A 23753-nucleotide genomic window follows, 5' to 3' on the forward strand; every position below is an offset into this window, starting at 1 on the left:
GGCGTTCGTGTCTTCCTCTCCTTTCCTCTCTCCAAACCCGCCCAAATGCCTCTCCTTGCTCTCTTTCAAATTCATGGCATTTTTAAAAATTATTTTTTTTCAATTTTATTTTTATGATTATAATATAAAGTACTTTTTTTTTAATTTTTGTTTTATAACTTTTTTGCGATACCGGGGAGTGAACCAGAGACTTTGTTTATGACAAACAAGCGCTCTAGCAGTGAGCTAATCCCCATCCTAGTATTCTTGTTTAGAAGACCACCGTGGGATGGAACGAGAGTGACGTAAGAGCGGAAAGCCTATAATTCAATTTATTTCTATCAATTAACGTGCGTGGCCGGGCGGTGGTGGCGCACGCCTTTAATCCCAGCACTTGGGAGGCAGAGGCAGGCGGATCTCTGTGAGTTCGAGACCAGCCTGGTCTACAGAGCTAGTTCCAGGACAGGCTCCAAAGCCACAGAGAAACCCTGTCTCGAAAAACCAAAAAAAAAAAAAAAAAAAAATTAACGTGCGTGGTATATGTGTGTGTACCTGCCCATGTGTTTGTTTGACTGATTTTATATGTGTGTGCGTATACATGTAGGTGCCCAAAGAGACCAGAAGAGGGTGTTAGAGCCTCCGAAGCTCGAGTTACAGGCAGCTGTGAGCTGGAGCCAGTTCTCTGGAAGAGCAGCAAGTGCTCTTCACCGCTGAGCTGCCTTTCCAGGCCTCCACATCTTCTGTGTCTAGCCAGCTGGTCACTGAGCTCCGGAATCTTCCTGTCTTGCTGGCATTGCAATAGTAAGTACAAAGTCAGGTCTTCACATCTGAGTGGCAAGCACTTTTGACTGGCTCATCTACCCAGCCTTCATCTTAAGTTCTTCAAAATTTTTAAATGTCATTTTTATCGTATGTGTGGATGCTTGGCTTGCATTATGTCTTTGCACCACATGCATGTGGCACCCTCAGAGGCCAGGAGAGGATGTCAGATCCCCTGGAACTGGGGTTAGAGCTGCTTGTGAGTTGCCATGCAGGCCCTGGAAATTGAACACAGGGCCTCCAAAAGAGGAGCCAGTGCTTTTGACCCCTGCATCATTTCTCCAAGGCCTTATTTCAAATTATAGTCAGGGTCTGGGATTCGGGAGAGGTGGTGGAGCAGGCCATGCTCACTTTATTTTGTATAACACAGCACAGAAATGTCTAATAAGCTTTGGAGATAAGTGGACCCGGAGTGTCAGGCTTTATCGTTGTATGACTCGGGGAGAAGTTCCTTAATCTGAGCTTCTTTCTGGGTGAAGTGAGTGCATTATCTACCCTATAGGATAATAATAATAATTAAATGAATATAATAAAACAGTGCATGGAATTTACTTACTACATAAAAACACACAATAATATACTTTATTCTCCCCTACTTTTTAACTTCTGCCTTCCTCAATCTATTAGAAAGATAAAAAGAATGAACACACTTAGGACAAAAAGCCAAACTATGGACACACGCTTTATCATTAGCAATGATTCCTTTCCCACGGGGAAGCTACTCTGTCTGCTGTACAAACAGGACACATCCATCGGGACGATCGGGTGAGAGACATGCTGCTCTGGGCTGAGCGCCCCTGGGCTGAGCAGCATGGTTCTCCAGCCCCTGGCCACACGGATTAGCCAAGAGGTAAAAGTATAACCTAGGTTATTCCAGGCTTTTCCATTTAGAGTTCTAAGAACAGAGGCCTCACAAGAGTCTCAGACAGAGGATAACTGGGGGAAGGAGCATGAGCTGACTGCAAATTTCTTTCCTATCATTGGGAGAAAGCTGGTCTACAGGGGAGAAGCAAACCAGCTGTAGCCAAACAGTAAGTAATGCAGGAGGAGCTTTGGAAGCTCCAAGTACAACTGCCAGTCCAAGGCCATCAGAGTTGCCCCGGAATCTGAAACACTTCTTCCAGTTTTACGAGCTTCCTAATGATCACCCAAATACATTTCTGTTTTTTCTTAATTTTGTCTGAGTTGAATTTTGTCATTGTGTAATTAAAAACAACATTTAAAACCCAGATTTCTATTCTATGCTAGGCTTTCTGTAAGGTGCTTTATAATCAAGATCCTAAGCCGTCTTCACAGCAGGTCAATGGGAAGACAGGCACTGCTGTGTATCACAATGATGTGAGCTTCTCTGTAAGCCCAAAGTCAGGACAGCCACTCCTTATATTAACCAATCTGGTGGCAGAATGAAGAATCCCACCAAGCAAAATACATTCAGACTGCTCCTGTTTAGGGCGCAATTAGTTAAATAGTTACGGAGGCCTGGGGATGGAATGTACTGTCTAGCCACATGGAAACACAGGGTAGATGAAGCCGGTTTCTTACGAAGCACACGGACGGCTACCGAGGATTAAAAGGGATGGTGTCGGGGGAAGCAATCAGTAAGTGCTCACTACATATTCAACAAGGAAAATCAGAATGAACGGTTTTTTCAGACTGTTTAGATTTCTGAATCATCCGATCAATAGCTCCCGCTGTTCACATCACTTCCTGCTGTAAGCTAGCATGTCTTTAGTCTAATTTAAGACCATTGTTCTCCAGAGAGGAGGCGTCTCCGCAGGGATGTCAGCTACTTATCACTGGCTCTCTAGGCACTCAGTCCGAGCACCAAACTCAAGGGCTGATGTTGTAAGAGCAAGAGATCTACAGATACTTTCTAGAAACTGAAACTATGAAGATCTGATTAAAATGCCATTTTCCTCTGGTTAGAACCTCTAGTGATTCCGGTATTGTACAGAAGTACACAGATCAGGGAAGCCAGCATCAGCTGACCCCATACCTACGAGCTGAAACCTTTGCATGATACCACACCTTCCCACAAAGAGCACAGAGTCTGGTTCTGCAGAGGGCTGCACACTAACACTCTAGTGACAGGCAACAAGTGGACGACACACGGGTGAGATTCTCTCTCAAAGCTGAACACGCCAACAAGTTCCTATAATCCCAGCACCTGGAAGAGACAGAGGCTTCGAGAGCTGTCGTGGCTGTAGGGTGATTTTCAACCCAGTCTGGGCTAAGAATCCATGGTTTTCCTTTTAGTTTTTTTTTTTTTTAATTTTAATTACGTGTATGTTTGTGTGTGTGTGTATGTACGCGTGTGTGTGTAGCACACAGGCGTGTGCATGTGAGCACAGATACCCACTGAAGCAGACATTCTGCATCCCACTGGAGCCAGAGTAACAGGCAGTTGTGAGCTACCTGATGCAGCTCAGAACCAAGTTTGGTTCTCTGCAAGAGCAGTAAGGGATCTTAGCCACTGAGTCATCCTTCCAGCCCTACAATGGCTTTTTGTTTTTCTTGTGTAATAGTACATGAAATAATGGTGTATGCTTAAATATATTTCATCCTAGACTTGATGAGCATTGAATGAGGATATTTCTAAGGTTTCATATGAAAATTAGATGATTCCTTAGTCGCTACAGAACACAATACAAAGAAAACATGGCATTCCAAGTTCCGCTACAATGTGATCTAAGCCCACCCTTTTCTCTTGTGTCCTGAATACTAGTTTGAGTTCTTTTCACTCATTTCTTCTGGACAAATTCATTCCTATCCACCTCATTTACTAGAACGTAACCCCCAGGGTTTTCTTTAGTCTCTCTATTCCTCCATTTTCTCATCTCTGAATTGTATTTAATGAGCAAATGCACGCTGTTCTTAGTGTAGAATCCAGCTATCTTGTGCAAGCAGTATTGTCTTTCTTGAGGACGAATCTCAGTAAAGTAGTGAACTGGCCAAAGGCACCAAGTTCAGTTAACATCAGAGGTAGGATAAGAGCCTCATCTTCCTTACCCTTACAGGGGCTGCCTGTGGGATTAAAAAAATATCCCCTGGCCATGACTTATACTGCAGATTGGTGAGCAGGCTTCCTGTCTAATTTCCCTATAAACTTTCTCACTCCTTCCCCTTTCCCTGTTTTCATGAGACATAAATATACTACTCAAAAGCAAAGGACGTGTTTGAATGTTTGACCGCATTAAGCAAATTAAATGGATTTACCATTCAAGAGCCTTCAATGGAGTCCCAGAACATCTACTATTTAGCTCGCAATCCCACCTCTTCTCCCGTAGGTCAGCTCCATTCCAGTCACTCAGCAGCAGTCTTACAAGGTGTGCTTTCTCACGGAGTTTCTTCTTCTCCTCTGCTAGTCCAGTTCTTACTGGGCCTTCTAGACCCAGTTCACACCTCATCAAAACCGTCCCTGATCATCTGTTCATTAACTTTCCTTCTTCTGTGTTCTTATGGCACCTTAAGTCAACATTCTAGCACTTTCTCAGTGGTGACCTGTCTGTTACCCATTAACTGGGTCTACTCTAGGCTCCCAAAGGCCAAGGACCACCGTATAATTAAGATCCTCCATGAGAGGCATCCTGCTTGCAGTGAGTAGGGTCTGTATTTTCTTAGCGCTCCTCTGCTGGGCCACAGGTTTCCAAAAGAAAGCTTTGAATTCTCAAAGGGGAAGATTTATACCTAATGGAACATCCAAAATATAGCAATGATGTAAGTCTGTGTGTATTGCAGAGTGAAGACAATACAAAGTCACTACGCATGGAAAAGAATTGATTTCTCTTTTTCTAGTCCAATTGTAATTAGAAGCCCCTTTAGACTCATCTAAAATAAAGTCTATTTCCCTAAACATGCAAAGCACTGAAAGATACTGTTCCCCAAACTCTAATAAATTCCCTGAAAGTTTGGGAATCGAAAAATACATTTGTGTCTATGAATATTAAGGATCTCTAATAGGGTCAACTCTGAGAACAATTTTGATCTCACAGAATTAAACACACCATATGACTGAGAAATTCTACTTTTAGGCATATGGCCAAGAGAACTAAAAATACATTCATTCAAAAACTAACACATGAATGGTCCTAGTGGCATTATTCATAATAGGCAAGGAGTAAAAGCAATACAAGTGCTTATCAACTGATGAGAATTCACAAATAAAGCATTATATACAAATCAATATATAATTGGATATCACTCAGTCTCAGAAGGGATCACCTTGAGCCCTTGAGTTTGAGGTAAGCCTGAACACAAATGGGGAAGTAGGCTAAAAAGTTGAAGTTTGTCCATTTCTCCCTTCTAAATCTTTCCAGTCACCACCGTTACCAGTTTAACGAGACTTCCTGTTGTAATATTTTTATCCCTCGCAAGGCAAACCCATGTCATCACTGTCACGTACAGACAGGCATTTTAGCTATCTGTTAACTCAGACTTGCTTGGTTGTTTTCAGGGTGGTCTCAGCCCTTCTGTTCTCCTCCCATCACACACTCAACAGCTACAGAGTAGGCAGCTTTCGAGCCACACTATCCATGAACAACATACACACCACACGTAAGGACAGAAAAGCACAGGACTTTCTGGCATAAATCTCAACAAGCACAGCCCCAGTTCATAGAACACTTAGAGATGGAAGTTCATACAGATAAGGAAGTTCTTAGTATCTTTCTCCTTGGCTTAAAGGCAGCTGGAAAACCTCTGACACATTAGTGCCCACAGCAGCAAGCTGTAAATAGTGCTATTAGTCAAGTCCACCTTAACAGCCACCATGGGTAGTGCACTGTAGGTAGCCTCATAAAAAGATTCATTTTGGGAAAACCAGGACCTTTGTATCTCCTTTTTTTTTTCTCTGTGTGAAGGTTTTTAATCAGGGGATAGGTGGCAAAGTCATATGGACTTCTGAACAACACATATCCTAAGTCTTATTCCTTATAGGCTCTGCTTTACTTAGGATAAAAGTAAATCAATATTTACATTTTTCTTAAAATTTTATAGCTGGATATAGTGGTGTGATGTGGGAGGCCCCTTTGTGTGCTGTGATTACCATTAATGAATAAAGAAACTGCTTTGGACCTATAGCAGGGCAGAACTTAGGTAGGCAGGGAAAGCTAGGCTGAATGCTGGGAGGAAGAAGAGTGGAGTCAGAGAGAAACCATGCGGGACAGACGCTGGGAACTTTAGCTGGTAAGCCATAGCCATGTGGCGATATACAGATTAATAGAAATGGGTTAAATTAATATAAGAGTTAGTCTATAAGAAGCTAGAGCTAATGGGCCAAGCAGTGATTTAATTAATACAGTTTCTGTGTGATTATTTCGGGTCTAAGCTAGCCGGGAAGCCAGGAAACAACAAGCGGCCTCCTTACTACAGTTGTTAGGTTAGGTGATAAGAACCTTTACCTATGTGTGCATGTATGTGTATACATGTATGTGTGTGAACAATTTTTGAGACTGTCACTATGTAGCCCTGGCTGGCCTGCAACTTACTATGTAGACAAGCCTGGTCTCAAAGTTACAGAGATCTGACTGTCTCTACCTCCTGAAGACTGGGATTAAAGACACCCACATCACAGCTGGCTCCAGGGTTTATACTTTTTAACTTCATCAAGTCATTTGGAAATTGTGTTAGAAATCTTTATGAAGAATGAGATGGAGACCTGGGTTTTGTCTCAGTTTTCATGTAAATCATCCAAGCATCCATTTAACAATCAGGTCAAACTTGTCTCCAGCTTTAAATCAGAAAACCAATTGTGTGTCTTTAGGAAAGAGGACAACACGTTCTTAAAACGCTCTTCTGAGTCCCCTACAACTTCCTACCTGCTTTCCGAGCTCCTGCATGATGCTGGCGTCGTGGAAATGTGGTTTGATGGGAGGAAGTTTGTTTTATTCTTGCCACAGCTTACGTCACCTTACTCTGAACCGTGATAGGACGGAGAACTGTTAAGACAGTTTTGAAAGACTTCTTGACTTAGGTCTTTGTGTCAAGATAGCTTCTCTGCATTTTCTCAAGTGTCTCCCTGCTTGCAGGCAGGCTTGAGGTAGAAAAAGGTATATGATCTAAAAGCCCTGATCAGAAAGAAGGAGAGGATGGAGAGAAGCCTGACCCTTCTATCTCTGTGGAGGAATGAAAAGAACAGAGCCATAAAATCAAAGACTAGAGAGACGGTCAGCAGTTAAGAGTGCGTGCTGCCCTTCCAGAGGACCCACGTTTTGCTCCCATGTCAGGTGCCTCACACTGCCTGGAACTGTAGCCCCATGAGATCGGATGCCCTCTTTAGGTTTCTGGAGGCACCCACATGTGTGGTGTGCATGCATAAATACCCATAAAAAGCAGAGCTCACAAATTAGGCAAGCAACATGATTCAATGGGTAAAGGCATTTGCTGCCAAGTTAGATAATGGGTCTAATCCTTGGAACCCACATGGTGGAGAGAGAGAACTGAGTCCTGGAAGTTGGTCTCTGACACCCAACTGTACACCACAGCATGTGCATGGCCTACCACCAATATAAAATAAATAAAATTTGGACATCTAAAAATAAGTAAATATTATATTTTCTTTACATTTCATCTATCAAGAAGTTTCAAATCTGTGTTCCTTTTTCTTGAATCGAAAGGGATTTGTCTGTCTCTCGATCAATAAATGGCAAAAGTAACACATGACTTCTAAGGCTCTATAAAGTGAAGTCCTGACCATAAATATGCTTGCTCCTGCAGCTCTGAGCCACCGTGTAAAGAAGTCTACATTCTCTGAGTGTTTTGAGGACGTCCAGGCTGCACGTAAAGATATGTACATGTGTGCTGGGTGGTGTTTCTGAGTCACTGCAGGCCTGGTGACAGGTGAGTGAAGACACTTCAGGATGGCTCCAGCTTCAAGCCATTAAGGTATTTCAAGCCACCCGCTCTCACGCTTAGGCCCTGGATGCTGGCAAGCACAAGTAAGTTCTCACTCTGCCGTCTGAATTCCCGACCCACAGAATCCACGTGCAAAAATGAAAATGCTGTTTTATGCCACTGAAACATGCTTAGGTTTCAAACCTGTTTTAGTGTGACCAAAGTTTTATGATTAAGTAACTCAGATAACCGGTAGAACTAAGAGGAAAAAATATGTAACTATTTCCTTCTTCCTAGTCCGTAATATGGAAATAATGGTAACTTTAGTTGGTTAGCTTAACAGCTATAGACCAAAGCAAGGTAAATGTGAATGTTTTTCTTTAGAACAGACAAAAATCTCCCTTTTCCATGAACCTTGTGCTGAGCCCACACGACTTTCTGGCCATGCTGGATGATGATTCAAAATCCACCACCGACAATTTCCATGTCCACCTCTGGCTACTTTAGCGTTTCTGCAGATGTGAAGGGTTTCATTCTTTCCCCGGTTCTTCTGCTCTGTTTCTCGCTGTGCAGAAGGTACACAGTCTCTGACGTTTCTTCCCTGTGCCCTTCTAGACTCTAGTTGTTCGGATATGAGGTACGGCTACGAGGGTAAGGGGCAAAGACTTTCGGCGGCTAGCTGCCTTGGAGTCTCCTGAACAGAGTTCCTCATTGCTTAACCAGCATTGCCTAAATGTGTATTTGGAGAATGAGTTCCTTCACTGTGTGGTCTTCAGACCTAAAGAATAGCAATCAGCTCTAACGTTCTCTGTCGGGCCATTTTCTGCCATCCTCTACTACCGTACTAAGCCTTCTTGGATGAGAATTGGCAAATTTCTATGAGACCACTAGACCGATCAGACTTTTGTCTTTACCAGTGGTGGTGATAGCATCCCTGCCCCTAGTGACTCCATTTCCCTTCTGTCTGGACTGGAGCAGGCAGAGCTCTAAGTTGCCTGCTTACTTGCATATTCACTAGGAACTGGCCCTCCCCTTTTTTCTTTTCTTTCCCCTTAACACCTGTAATTGTTATGTCTCAACCCACTAGATCAAAGGGTCCACAATTTCTTCCCACTCTCTTGTGGATTGTGGCAAAGGTCTATGTACAGGAACACATGTCACGACTGGGTTAGAAGATCTCATACGATCACTTCTTTGAGTCTCAGGATTATGTCAACCCTGCTTACTGACTGCTCTCCTTAGCTGGTGGGAACTTACCTCTGCTTTCTGCTGTGCATTCTCTTTACCATTTGCGGTGTAACTGAGAGAATTCTGTTTGGATTCCCTTACACGATTACTTTATAGGTTGCTGTGATGCTGAATACATTGTCAAAAATATTTTAAACACTGTAAATAGTAACAGTTATTACAGTGAAAAAATATATGGTTCTTCAGTTCTAGGACACTTAGATATTTAACTATTTGTTTATTATGTGGCTTATTTGCCTTTTGATTAAGGTCTAATATGTTTGTTTGTCTGTTTTGCTGGCAAACTGAACCCAGGGCTTCTCTCATGCTGAGCACCATGCTCTACTTACACCTCTCAGATCTCAGCTAGTTTAAATGATGACACTTTAAAACAAAGATTTCTATGGTTAGAATGAATTCCCATAAATTAAATTTCTAATTCACAGGATGGAGTTAGTCATAAGGCTTTTGGATGCACTGTAACAAATAGAATTTCAGAAAGGATAGGTAGAATTTGGGTTTCCATGATCTCTCTTGGATACTAGACATAATTTTTTTAAAAAAAATACTTGACAATTCTGTTTAGATTTCTTGGATTGCTACTGACTGAATATATTCATGTATTATCAACTCATACTTTTAAAGGAATTGCTTGTTTAAATGTTAGATACTCTGTGATATAAATGACATAGCTAGGAAGTGACTTCGGTGTTGTAGATGAGAAAACTTGAAATAACATTAAGCTAGACATGACAGCACACACTTATGATCCCAGCATTTAGATGGTTGATACAAGGGGTATCAGGAGTTCAAAGCCATCCTCATACACTTACCAAGTTTAAAACTATCTGGAACGCATCTGGTCCTGTCTCGAAAAAGAGAAAAGAAAACTAACTTGAGTGGAGAATCACCTGTAGTTCAGTAGAAATGAGTGAGTGGCCCGACCAGATGTGCCTATGAATTTAACGGTTCTCTCTCAAGGGCTTTTCAGTTATGATTCTGGAGACTTACCTCATGCGACATTTGATAGTGATTCATTTTGGGGGCCCATCTCAAATGTCACCCACTTCTGATATTTTCCCCTGGAGGAGCTACTCCTTTCCACCAGACCTGGCATCACTGTGTGCAGCTCTTCGGATACTACAAGAAAGCTGTGTTTTAGATGTCTTCCCCTTTACACAGACTCCCCAGGACAGTCTTGCTTTCTTTCTGGCCCAGTCAGAATAGGAAATTAAAGCTCAGAAGGGGGAAAAACGTACTCAATCACACACAACAATGGGAGGGAGGCTTGGACTCCAATCCAGGACTAACTTCAGAGACCATGCTTTTTTCACACATCTATCACTAGCGTTTGAAAATTCACTTGAATTTTTTCATGCAGTCATGAAGAACAGTAAAAATCATATTTGCTGAAAATTAGATGAAACTAGATCATCATACTGAGTGAGAAAGTCAGGTGCAGAAAAACGAACGCCACTTTTCATTAAGTGTCTTAGAACTTTTTATAGAGACATCATGCTTCTATGTTTATGTCATGAAAGCATAAGAGATTATAGGAGGAAGGAGACAAGTTGGGACTCAGAGAGAGGGAGGGGGGACTAAAATGACCGAAAGGAACAGAATGAGCACGGTCAATGGATACGACATACTTGAAAGGAGTTGTCTGTCCAAGACCCAACACTGCATGAAGACTGTATGCCAGCAAGTGCTTTTTGGTCATCTCAAGAGTGATTTTAAAATATAGCTGGGCAGTGGTGGCACCCACCTTTAATCTCAGCACTCGGGAGGCAGAGGCAGGCAGATCTCTGTGAGTTCGAGGCCAGCCTGGTCTACAAGAGCTGGTTTCAGGACAGGCTCCAAAGCTACAGAGAAATCCTGTCTCGAGAAATATATATATACACACATATGCACACGCACACGCACACACACACACAAAGACTCGAGGGTCTGAATGATCATCTTAGTGGCGAATGCTGTTTCTTGCTAGCTACTACAGCATTTTAGAACTTAATATATAGTGCTAAGTTTCTCCCTTTTCATACAATAATAACCTAGGAAGAAAGTACAAAAGAGACAGTATGCAATCAATATGACTATTGCAATTAAAAGCCAGTGTGTTTGCTGCAGAAATCAACATTTCACTGGACTTCAAACCTAAGGTCATGTGGAGAAGAAATGATGGGGACAGAAGACAGACTACGGGAAGAAGTGTCATACCATCCATCTAGACCCAGGCGAACATCTGCATTTACAGAGAGTTCATAATGAATCCGTGAATCCCAAGAGCATGAAATGCTGCTGCACCATGAACTCTCAGTCGCTGTGAATGCCTGTGCAAGACCGAGCCAGTCAGCACAGCATGGAGGAGGAAGGTTTACAGGCCCCATCCTTAACCAAAGAAGTATGGGCAGATGATGGTTTCTGGGGGCAGGAAAGTCAGCATTCTTAAAGGTGCTATCCCTAGTAGGCCCACCACACCCCAGCGAATGGCCTCACACCCAGGAGTGTAGTGGATAGCTCAGCTGCACTCCATGGCTTATTTTTTAAAAAGACAAATGAGGACAAGCAGTTCAAGGGATTAGGGAGGTAGAGATAAGATGGGAAGTAAATATAATCAAAATATATTATATTAAATTGTCAAAGAATTAATAAAAATACACATCTTTAAAAGGAGCATGAAATGGATAAAAATTCATTACATATACATATATTAATGCTGTTCTACTTATATGGTCATTTAAAAAGCCGTGGCTTACTGGGTATGGCGGTGAACACCTTTAGTGACAGTATTGAATATTATAAAATATAACAAATATTACACAACACTCAGGAGACAGAGCCAGTGGATCTCTATGAGTCTGAGGCTAGCCTAGACTACATAGTGAGTTCCAGGCTAGCCGGGGCTATACAACCCTCTCTGAAACAAACAAACAAACAAACAAGCTATGTCTTAGGAGACTATTTTCTGACACAATATTTTTAATATACAAACTTAAGGTAATACACAGGGTGAACAGTCTTCCAGAGTTTATAAATGACACAAATATATAAATACAGAAAAATAGACAAAAGAAATACATTTAAATATTATGTATCCTTTGTTGCAAGTCCCACTAATATTGTTACTTTGTTGCACATCCCGCTACCATGATTACTTTGTTGCCGGTCCCTCTAAAACTGTTACTTTGTTGCAAGTCCCACTAACATCGCTACTTTGTTGCACATCCGCTGCCATGATCACTTTGTTGCCGGTCCCTCTAAAACTGTTACTTTGTTGCAAGTCCCGCCAATATTGTTACTTTGCGGTGGGTCCTGCCAATATGATTACTTTGTTGCAGCCCCAGCCTCTATGGTTACTTTGTTGAGGGTCCCACTACTATGGTTGCTTTGTTGTGGGTCCTGCTAATACTGTTACTTTGTTGCAGGTCCCGCTACTATGGTTACTTTGCTGTTATCTATTTTTATAATAACTACATTATAAAAGTAAAATTTAAGGTCACTAAAAATTCTATTTTTGTTTTTATGTGTTGTTAAGCATATATTAATTATACAGAAAATGTATCTCACTACAATACATGTTTGGAATGTATTTTGATCATATTTACTCCCCTTGATATCCTCTCTTGTCCCTCTCCCATTCCAGTTGCTCTCCTTCCTTTTTCCAAGTTGACCCCCCCTTTTACTTCCACGTGTGTGTGTGTCCGTCTGTCCTAGTGAATTTTATTAGAACTGGTTACAGCAGCAATGGTGACACTAGGAACATGGGCATCTTACTAGTAGCTACACTGTTGAAGAAAATGTTTCCTCCTCCTCCTCTAGCAACCCTTAACTGCCTCTAGATCCTCAGATATGAGTGAAGGCCTTGTGAGCCCCTCCTCCTGTTCGATTTTGAGATCGTATCTCACTATGTTGCCCAGGTTTCACCTCAGCCTGCCACGTAAGGGGACTAGAAGGCATATGCCACCATGTATGGCATGAAAAAAACAGACTAGTTTTTGCGGGACAGTGGTGGCACACGCCTTTAATCCCAGCACTCAGGAGGCAGAGGCATGTGGATCTCTGTGAGTTTGAGGCTAGCTTGGTCTACAGAGCAAGTTCCAGGACAGGTTCCAAAGCTACAGAGAAACCCTGTCTCAAAAAAGCAAGCAAGCAAACAAAAAAACAGCTAATTTTTAATGTCTCATTCTGTAAAAGTTTCCAGAACCTGTGGCTGAAACAATCTTGCTCTCAACTCCGTTCTTGTTCCAGTCATTTCCTTTCAAAACAACATAATTAATTAATCAATTAATTGCCTGCATATAAGCGGGAGGAGGCCCTATGCAAGCCACAGCAGCTGTGTGAAGAGCAACCTGGCGAGTCCGTACTTTCCTTCAAAATGTAGGTTCTGGAGATCAAACCCAAGTCAGCAGGCTTGGTAGCAAATGCTCTTTACCCACTGAGCCATCTCACCAGTCCCCTTTGGTTCTTTTTTATTCAAGGAAATGCCACCAACCCTAATGTAATGTTTGTTCAAAACTTTAAAGAATAAAGAACCGGGCTGTGCAAACCACCAGAACTCCAACTGACACATTCTTTTAAGACAGACTAAGGAATGATGCTGATTTTCTTTCCAAGAAATCTCCCATGGGAACTGTAGTTATAGCATGCTATATATATAACAGTGGTTAACAGCTCAGTGGAATTCTTAGAAGAGTGCCACCTCTATGACATACAGATTGCATATGCTAGTAAATAACTGGAAGCAACATAAATGTCCAAGTAGGAAATAGATATGTAATATACGGCATCTTTACTAAGATGATAACCTTAAGATTTATAGACACTTCTAGGATTTAAAAGAAGACCACATGTCTTCTGATCTCAGAAGGTAAGCAGGGATGGGCCTGGGTAGTCCTTGGATGAGAGGCCCCCTGGGAATACCAGGTGCTATAAGTTTAAAAAAAAAAGAAAAAAGGAAAAGTAAAGGAATAGATGAAACAAATGTGATGTCTTGATAATATGGGACACCATATGAATCTTTATTCATTTCATAATTTGCTTTATTTTTCTATATAATCAAGATTTCAATAATTAAAAACTGGACAATTATTGTGGAGAAGTAAATGCACCTATTCATAATTACAGTGTATGGGGGAGAAGCAGAATATGAAATGCAAGCTTACCGATAGCTCGTTACCATGTGAAAACCAACTGTGCAACCAACCTGATGACAAAATTCTTTACTTTGCATAGTGAATTTCTATATAGCATTTTTCATAAAAGGAAGCAGAATCATTTAAGGAACTGGATAATTCCATATATGGATCAAGATATGTATAAAATAAACGTGGAAGACCTTGCCATACCATATCACAAAGAAATCATTAGACTAGTAGTATGATATCAGAAGTCAATGTGAATAGGGTACCACAGGCTAAGGATAGTACAATCTGAACTTCAAACACAAAATAATAGGTCCAAATATGTTCAATACATTTAAGCATGTGATTTCATAGGGGAAGTGGAAATTTTGAATGGTATTATTTATAGAGCAATAAAAAATAAAAAAAAAAACAAATACTGAGGACCAGATTATAGTGCATGCCCATAGTCCCATTTACTCAGGAGGCTGGGGTGGGAAGAATTTGACTCTATGCTAAGATCAAGATCAGCCTGACTAACACATATAGATACTATCTCAAAAATGCCACAATTGATCTGTTTGAAGGTATTGTGGGACCGATTCACGGTTCCTTATATGCCCCGTGCATGTGTGTACAAGAGCTCATGGAGGAAAAGGACGAGTTCAGGTGTCAATCCTCAGGATCCGTCTGCCTGTGGTGAATTACCGGGAACCTGGGGCTCACATTGTAGGCTAGGTTGGTTGGCCAGGGAGCCCCAAAGCTCTTCCTCTTTCTACCTCCTCTGCACTGGGAATACAAGCATGTGCCGCCACACCTGGCTTTGTGTGGGTTCTGGGATTGAACTCAGACCCTCCCTTTTTGATGGAAAAGTGCTTTATTAACTAAAGTGTCTCCCCAGTCCCTGACCCCACTATTCCAACAACTTGTCAGTCGGTAAAAGCAGAAATCCAGAGTACAGTAGTTCTAATACATTGATCACAATGACTGTAACTGTCTTGGAGCTGTTGTCTAACGAATGGCACCACGCCTATGCCCTGTGCGAAACAGGACATTGTCTGGGAAGCGCAAAAGGAAACTGCCAGCCCAGCGTCAGAATGCTAGAGTTTAAAATGTATTTTAGAAGCAAGTCCAGCAAAGGCTCACTTTGGAGACACTTGGAGAGGATCTCTGAGCTAAGTTTGAAGGATTTCTTCGAGGAGCAGTTTGAATGAGAAATGTCTCCCATAAACTCGGATGTCTGAACACTTAGTTCCCAGTTTGTGTGTGATGTTGGAGGAGGATGTGGAGTCTTTAGGAGGTAGTGCCTTGTGGGACACTGGGGGTCAGCTTCCAGTTCACCGTTTCCTGGTGTGTGGATGAAATGCTATTAGCCAGCTTCCTGTTCTAGCGCCCTGCCATCATGGACTCAAACACTCTGGAACTACAAAACAAAATAAACTCTTTCTTTTTTAAGTTACTTTTAGTTACAATATTTTATCAGAGCAACGAAAAGCAAACACACCGCTCCCTAGAGGGTTTAGTCATTTCAGACCCATGTCAAATGTGTGTCCCAGACTCTCACGTGTAGCTCCACACTTCAAGCACACAGACATTTCTCAAAGTCAGGGCTTCGGGCAACTCACTCTGATTTAATTTCCATCCCTTGAAACTGGAAGACCCTTGAGACGGTCCTCGCAGGCAAATCTAACTCCTCAGCACTCAGTTCTAGCTTTGGAATCCCACTTTATGCCACCACAACGCTAATCTGGCCCCACGTGAAATGGACGTGAAGATGCCCATTGACATGTTCAGATTTCCCATGAAAGGTTCAATAAGTGTAAGTCTGCAACACCCCACTCTGCTACCTCCGCTACTGCCACACAGTTCCAGGTTAGGCAAAACTCGAGGTTTCTTTTCCACGTTATCCTGGTAAATCTCAAACTCAGTGGAATAAGAAGCATCATTCCAGCCAGGCAGTGGTGGCACATGCCCTTAATCCCAGCACTCGGGAGGCAGAGGCAGGTGGATCTCTGTGAGTTTGAGACCAGCCTAATCTACAAGAGCAAGTTCCAGGACAGGCTCCAAAACTACACAGAGAAACCAAACCGAACCAAACCAAACCAAAGCATTATCCCAGTTTTACAGGCAATAAAGCAGGAAGCAGAGAAGGAAATAATTCACTCAAGAACCCAAACACCGAGGCAGGTCTTCTGAAGATAAACACTGTCAACTCTCACTGACTGACATCTCACAGAGAAAAAGGGGCCAGCTGTGAGGCAAAGACTTGCTGGGCGAGAGGGATGCTCCACCAGTCAACGCCACCCTACCATCCAAGGCCTTCTAGAGAACATCCTCTTTTGGGTTTCCTCTATGGACTTGACTCCTCCGTCCTGGATGGATTTACTGTTTCCTAATCTCATATTTGCAGCTTCCATTATCCTGCACACCACGCTCCTTTTCATCCCACACTTCTGAGTCTAAGTCAGGTTGACTCCCTTTGGTCTCAAAACTCCTGCCATCGTCGATACCTAGAGCTCCTGCCTTTCCACGGTGTGTGTCCCCCGGATCGTCTCTACCCATATAAGGGCAGCATTCGGCTTCTCGTGCGTATTTCTATCTCCCTAGTCTTCGGGTTCTTTAAAGGCAGGGTTAGGCACTGATTTACTCCTTTAGGAAGGGAAAGAATGTGATATATTCTCCAGTCATGGTTGTCAGAGTTAATCTGGAAGCTGGCAAAGGCCTGCTTTACACTTCTGCACATTTTGCTTAGCACCCGGCTATCGTATCTCGTTACTCCCGCCGATCGAAAGACCAGCCGGAGATAGGAAGCAATGCCAGAGGTGTTGCATTTGGGGAAGGAACAGATGTGCTTTCAAGCTTCGTGTAAATTCACTGCCTCTGGTGCTCAGACGCTGACGAGTTAAGGCTATGGAGAGCCCATTCTGTCTTTTCTCTTTCCTTAGAAATATCAGCAATAAAAAATAAAATCAACACTAGCAGCATTCCTAACCCCTACCAAATGCAGATTTTTAAAACTAAATTTTGTTAATATTTTACATGTATAAGTGTTTTGTCTTCATGTATGTTTGTGTACTGTGTATATGACCTGGTGCCCACAGAGGCCAGAAGAGGGTATCAGACCTTTGGAACTGGAATTACAGATGGTTGTGAATCACCATGTGGTCCCTGGGAACTGAATACAGAAGCCATCTCTCCAAGTTTTTTTTTTAATTGTGATAAAGTACACAAAATACAAAATATAAAATCAGCCATTGTGGCCATTTTAAAGTGGCTAAGGTGGTAAGCAAACTATCCTGAGCTGGCATTAACGACATTCACATTGTTGTGTTTCCATTACGACAATCTTTACTCAGGACTTTCAACCTGTATCACTGAAACTCTGAATCCACTGCATAATAAATAGTTCCTTACAGTCTCTCTCCTCAGACCTTCCATATCACCATTCTTTCCATCACTGATCTAGATAAGTTATGAAAATAGTCATATAATATTTGTCCTTTGTGAGTAGCTTATTTATCATAATATCATCAAAGTTCATCTATTTTGTAACATGTCTATGCATCAACATTTTGAAGGCTATTATCCTTTTTTCTTTCTTTAAATTTTTTTCAAAACAGGGTTTAGCGGGGCGGTGGTGGCGCACGCCTTTAATCCCAGCACTTGGGAGGCAGAGGCAGGCGGATCTCTGTGAGTTCGAGGCCAGCCTGGTCTACAAGAGCTAGTTCCAGGACAGGCTCCAAAACCACAGAGAAACCCTGTCTCGAAAAACCAAAACCAAAACCAAAAAAAAAAAAAAAAAAAAAGACAGGGTTTATTTATGCAGCATGGCTGTCCTGGAACTCACTCAGTAGACCAGGCAGACCTTGAACTCACAGAAATCCACCTGCCTCTACTCCTGAGTGCTGGGATTATAGGCATGCACCACCACCACGCAGCAAGATTATTCTTTTGTGTGCAAAAATAACATTTTTCTTATCCATTCATTCACTGATGAACATGTGGATTGCTTCTCCATGAGGAAATAGGATATAATGCTAGAGACAACGGCTCGGGGGATTGAAGGGCAACACAGACTACATAGTATATTCAAGACTATCCTGGGCTACATGAGCTCCTATCCCTAAGATGAAATACACTAACACTGGGGGCCCGGAGAGATGAGTTAGCCGTTAAGAACATCTGCTGCTCTTTCAGAGGAACTAGGTTCTGTTTCCAGTTCTCATGGTAGGTTACAGCCATCTAGAACTCCAAGTTCTAGAGTATCCAACGCCCACTTATGGCCTCCACAGGCACCAGGACACACACAACACACATACAAACATGCGTGCAAAACTCTTACACAAGTAAAGCTCAGGAGAATGGACTGACTTAAAGTAATATTTTGTTGTATTTTGGAGACAAGAGTCTTGCTGTGTGGCCCTAGGCTGACCTCAAACTCTCCATGTAACACTGGCTATCAAACTCACAACCCTCCTAATTATCCCCTCAAGTGCTAGGAGTACACACGTGTCCCACTACACCTGGTCCCATTGTCACTGCAGACTACTTCATGATAGCAGAATAAACATCATTTCAAGTAGCCAAGGAACATTAGGGAAAAAAAATCATATCTTGGGCCATAAAGTAAATCTCAACAAACTTAAAATGATTGTTATTACACAGTGTATTTTATCTCCACCATAGAGCCAAAATAGGAATTGGGAACAGAGAAATAACAAGAAAACCTACAAACATTTGGAAACTAAACAACATACATCCAGGTAATCCATGAGTCAAAGAAAGTCTCAAGAGAAATAGAAGACATTGAACTAAAGGAAAAACGAAAATACAAAGTATTAAAAATTTTAGGATAAACTAATACAACCCTCAAAGGGGACTTATGGCACTAAATGCATATAATAGTACTAGAAGAAAAGCCTCAAATCAGTAATTTAAGTGCCCACATTTTAAAAAAAAAAGAAAAGCAATATTCATCAAAAATAGAAAAATGTTATAATAGAGAACAGAATAGATAAAGTCTGTGAAATAACAGCCGGTCCTTTAAATTATCAATAAGGTAGGCATGGTGGCACTCTTTAACCCTGGCCCATGGGGGGTTGATTGGGCTCCAGTGCCAGGCCACACATCCAAGATGATATGGATGACATAAATTAGATTTGATGGGAGAGGGGTGAGGATGGGACCAGCTGGGTGGGTGGGGCAGGGGCTGGATCTGAGCCAAAGTACAGGTGGTGGGAATTAGCTGGGAGAGGGGCACCTCATCTACTCTGAGAGGAGGAGAGAAATCGTGGAAACCCCGGGTAAACTGGGTCATCTGACTGTGATTTGTGCGGACGGCCATACCCTGATCGATTTTCTTTGTGACAGAAGACGAGGTCACCAGCCAACACTGAAGGGCTGGGTTAGCGGACTAATCCAAAGCCAGGAACACACATATTTAATAATGATAATAAAAGAAGAACAGACAGTTACTGTTTGTTCCCGCAGCTGGTCATTACAACCAATACAACTTTCTTCAAATAAACCACCAGGGGGCAACGCTGTGACCAATCTTCTTTTCCCTCAAATCTTGCCATACTGTGAAATAATAGCCTATAGCATACTGTGTGCTGTAAATTTTCCCTCCACAAAATCCTGTTTAATATTTAAATACATGTACTCATGTGTTCTCATGCATGTGCTCTCACAGCCATACATGGGGACGAAGCTCCTTGTCTACTTCTCCGTGTAATCCCATGATGCACCCAGGGTAACACACAGTATGTTCCTTCTCCTCCCACCCAATTTCTTTAGGACACACAACAAATACTCTCTAGCTCAGTGCTTCTCAACCTCCTAACCCTGCGACTCTTTAACACGGCTCCTCGTCTTTTTTTTTTTTTTTTTTTTTTTTTGGTTTTTCGAGACAGGGTTTCTCTGTGGTTTTGGAGCCTGTCCTGGAACTAGCTCTTGTAGACCAGGCTACGGCTCCTCGTCTTGTGGTGACCCCCAGTCATAAAATTATTTCATTGCTACTTCATAACTGTGATTTTGCTACTGCTAGAATCATCATGTAAACATCTGGTACGCGGGCTATCCGACACGCGACCCACATGTTGAGAAACACTGCTCTAGATCATTTGTTCTTGCTTATGGCTAATCAATTAGAAAATCCAACGAGGAAAAAAAAATCCCAAAACAAAACCCTGTTGCCGGATGTGGTGTCATATGCCTTCAATACCAGCAAGTGAGAGAACCAGGTTGCCCTGACTTCAAGGCTAGCCTGGGCTACACAGTGAGTTTCAGGCCAATGTGAGGGTTAGACCCTATCACAACACATCACATTCCAGCAACAGAACTTCTTCTGTATTTTTCCCTATTGCCTACCTTTCCTACAAATTGGGTTTCAAAATAGCCTTTAGCTGTCACGTAGTTAATAAGCCACTTTCTCCTTTATCTCGGATGCTTGATGCACCCTTAAAATGAAGACATGTCAATCTACAATAACCACCTGACTATTACAGCTATTTAGGGGTGATGCATGTAGCAATTTGACTGGAAAATATCTCTAAGTTTGAGTCTAATTAATTTGAGCTTCTAAGAAACCAAGAACAGAGCTGTAACTCAAAACAGTTGGCAGAGATTTTAAAAGATTTTAAAAGAAAATGTAAGGGCTGGGGATTCAGTGATAGCCCATTTGCCCAGAACTGGCAAGACCTTGAGTTCATAGGGAAGCCCTTTAGTCCCCACCCTAGTATGAGGACGTGTGTGCAGAAGCCAACTATTTGCTTCAGAAACTTGGTGGATGTAGAAGGAGGCTGTGCTCAGGAAGCCTGGGTTAGTTAGATCGCTTGTTTGAGGCAGGACTGGACTGCAACAACTGGAGAGGCACACAAGCTGTTGCTCCAGTCAGACGCCTTAGGGGCTGCAGCCACAGGGAATGTGTGAAAGGGGGAGGGGGGCTGAGGTCATCAGAGGACCCAAGAGCACTAAGGAGTTTAAATGGGTAAAATCCGAGTTTGACACAAGCTTTCCAACTGGGCTATTTTGAGCTAAAGCTGTTCTAAAAAACATGATCTAGGTCATAAAGAGAATCTAGCAGGAAGGGTTGATGTAGCCAGGAGTCAAAGAGCAACAGTATCAACTTTTTTGCAAGCTGTTTCAAAAACAAAGTTTCAAAGGCTTCTAAAGTAGTAGTATTTTTTTTTTTTTTTTTCAGTTCGAGGATGACTTGAACTTCTAATCCCTCTTCCTTCTCCTTGGCATTCCAGACCTGGTCACCCAGCCCTGTTTTAGGTAGTGCCGGGATAAGACCCAGGACATCTTGTATGCTAGGCAAGCATTCTACCAACTGTTACATTCCCTTCTAATTAGAAAACTGCATTTTTTAAACAGGACACTATCCCACTGGCTGGCCATGTAGTTTGGACTGGCCTTTAGCTGACTGTATAGCCAAGGATGGTTTTGAACTCTTGATACTCCTGCCTCTGCTTTCCAAGGGTTGGGATTACAGGCATGACCAACCACACTCCCTAAGTAAAAAAAAAAATCCCCCTAATTTTTAAAATTATTATTGGGTATGTGAGTGCATATACACACCACAGCATGAGCGTGGAGGTCAGAACTCTTCTTCCATCTTAACATGGTTTCCAGGGGATCAAATTTCAGTCACCAGGCTTGAGGGACAAGCACTTTTACCCATTGGGCCGTCCTGATGCTGTTCACTCAAGCAGGAGCTTGAGTGTGGGGGAGCTGGGTTGTGTGTATTCGAAAGAGAGACAAGATCTCATGTACGTTAAGCTGGCCTAGAATGCTAAAACTATGCTGGCTTTGAACCTGTGATCTTCCTGTCTCTGTCTCCTGAATGCAAGCGCTGAAATTACAGGCCTGGGTTACAGCAACAGGCAAGGCAAAAACAAAACAAAATCCTCTCCTAATAACTAAAATATTTTACCCACATTAAACCCCCCAAAATGAGCCTTAAACATTAAACACCTCTACTGTACTATATGTCAAATCTTTGTTCATGTTCAAAAGTCACACACCAAATCCTTAGATTTCCCCCAACCACCCCCGCACGAATGACCTAAGTCAGAGCCTGATTTCATTGACACAGTTGCACTCCCCAACAACAACACTTCCTTTGAAAAACAGAATGTCACTTCCTCAGTCCAGAGGCCAGAAGTCCCTTGATTCTGATCTGGGGAGCAGAGACAGGAAACTCTGGTAAGCTTCTGTCCCCCATGGCCAGCCGCTAGCGCAGCTGACAGAGGGCAGGGTCTGTTGGGAGCTCCCTTGATGCAGTGCAGCTGGGAGCAACCGCTCACTTCCAGGCTGTGGGAGTGATTTCTCGGAGTCCGGCACTCCCAGCCAGCGTAACAAGGACGTTTCTTGGCAAGCGAAGAGGGAGAAGATGGGAGAACCTGCACTCCTTTAACGGACTTTCCATTTCTGAACTCCCAGGACTACCCCACTCTCAGATCCTGGCACTACTTCGTTCTCTGACCTCGCGAAGCAAGGAGGGGGTGCACCCCCCAGATGTCAGCTTCTCACCTAGAGGGACAGCTTGTCCCAGCAATTTCAGTAAACACTGTCAGTTAGCACCACCTAGCAATTCAGAACCATGATCTCGCCAGACCCCAGACACCATGGGGTGCACGACACAAAACTCCGGCCAGTTATAGCGGACCAAATTGCAGTGTCACCCCCGTGGGGCGGACGACCGCGCGCGGGGGGTGAAGGGGGAATGGGGTGGGGTGGGGGCTGTGAGAGACGTACAGAATAATGAGAAAGAAGGGGGACAAACAAATGAGTCACTTAAGACGAGAGCTGCACATGCCGCTGACGCTGCCGGTGATGCAGCGGCCGCGGACTGGGAGGAAGCCGGCAGCCACCGGGGAGGGGCGGGCCGAGAAAGGGACCGAGAGAGGGGCGCGGCGCCTCGCCCTTTGTGGGCTCGGGAGCCTACCCTCCCTCTCAGGGCGACTCGCCGCCCTCGACCCCGGGCGGGCGTCAACTCTCCGGGTCGCCCAGAACGATCGCTCCAAACTTCGTCCCGGCGCTGAGTTCCCGGGGTTGGCGGGCGACGAGCAGCGGCTGCCGCCGAGCCGCAGCCCCGACCTGCGCCCCGCCCCTCGGCGGCGCACCTGGGACAGGTGTACGACGGCGCCCCACTCGCGCCCCGCCGCTCCTGCCCTCCGAGGCCGCGGGGTCCCGGCCTGGCTCGGCGCCCCCACCTCCGGGGCCGCGGACGCCCCCCGCCCGCCCGTCCACCCGCTCGCCCGGCCGCGCCCGCTCGCCTCACTCACATAGCGCCTCAACTTCTTCTCGGGAGGCGATTTCCTCAGCCAGCCGGTGCACACCACGTCGTCGCCGCCGCCACTCATGGTCGCCGGCCGAGTGGAGCCCGCCGCCGGCTCGCGCGCGGACAAGGGCGCGGGCTGCTGGGTCAGCCGGCTGCCGGTGCGCAGCTCGCGGGGGAGGGGAGGGGCCGGGCAGCCCCGGGCGAGGACGAGGCGGCGCTGAGCACGGGCCCGGCTGCCTGCGCGTGCTCGATCCGCCCCCCCCCTCCCACCGCGCGCGCACTCGATCCCCCCCACCTCCACCCCACCGCGCGCGCGCACACACACAGACAAGGCCAGCCCCACCAGGGCGCCTCGGCTGGCGGCCGCTCGCCACGCCCACAGCCCCGCAGGGTCCCCGAGGTCAGCCGGCGCAGAGGCCAACTCCCCAGGCTTCGGACCCTGCAGGCCTGGAGGCCTGGAGGCCAGGAGAGCCGTCGCCAGCCGGTGCGTC

At 44.1% G+C, this 23753-nt stretch overlaps 1 protein-coding gene across 1 annotated transcript in view; it reads right to left on the minus strand.

Annotated features, from left to right (window-relative positions):
• Positions 1-23507, minus strand: part of Gab2 (GRB2 associated binding protein 2) — a 127849-nt gene extending 104342 nt beyond the window's left edge. The window contains exon 1 of the mRNA XM_057756358.1: positions 23267-23507. Coding sequence (XP_057612341.1) covers positions 23267-23344 — 78 coding nt within the window. The 5' untranslated portion in view covers positions 23345-23507. The remainder of the gene's footprint in view (positions 1-23266) is intronic.
• Positions 23508-23753: the final 246 nt, after the last annotated feature.

The sequence above is a fragment of the Chionomys nivalis genome, chromosome 23 (genome assembly GCF_950005125.1).
Source record: "Chionomys nivalis chromosome 23, mChiNiv1.1, whole genome shotgun sequence".
NCBI classification, from domain to species: Eukaryota; Metazoa; Chordata; class Mammalia; order Rodentia; family Cricetidae; genus Chionomys; species Chionomys nivalis.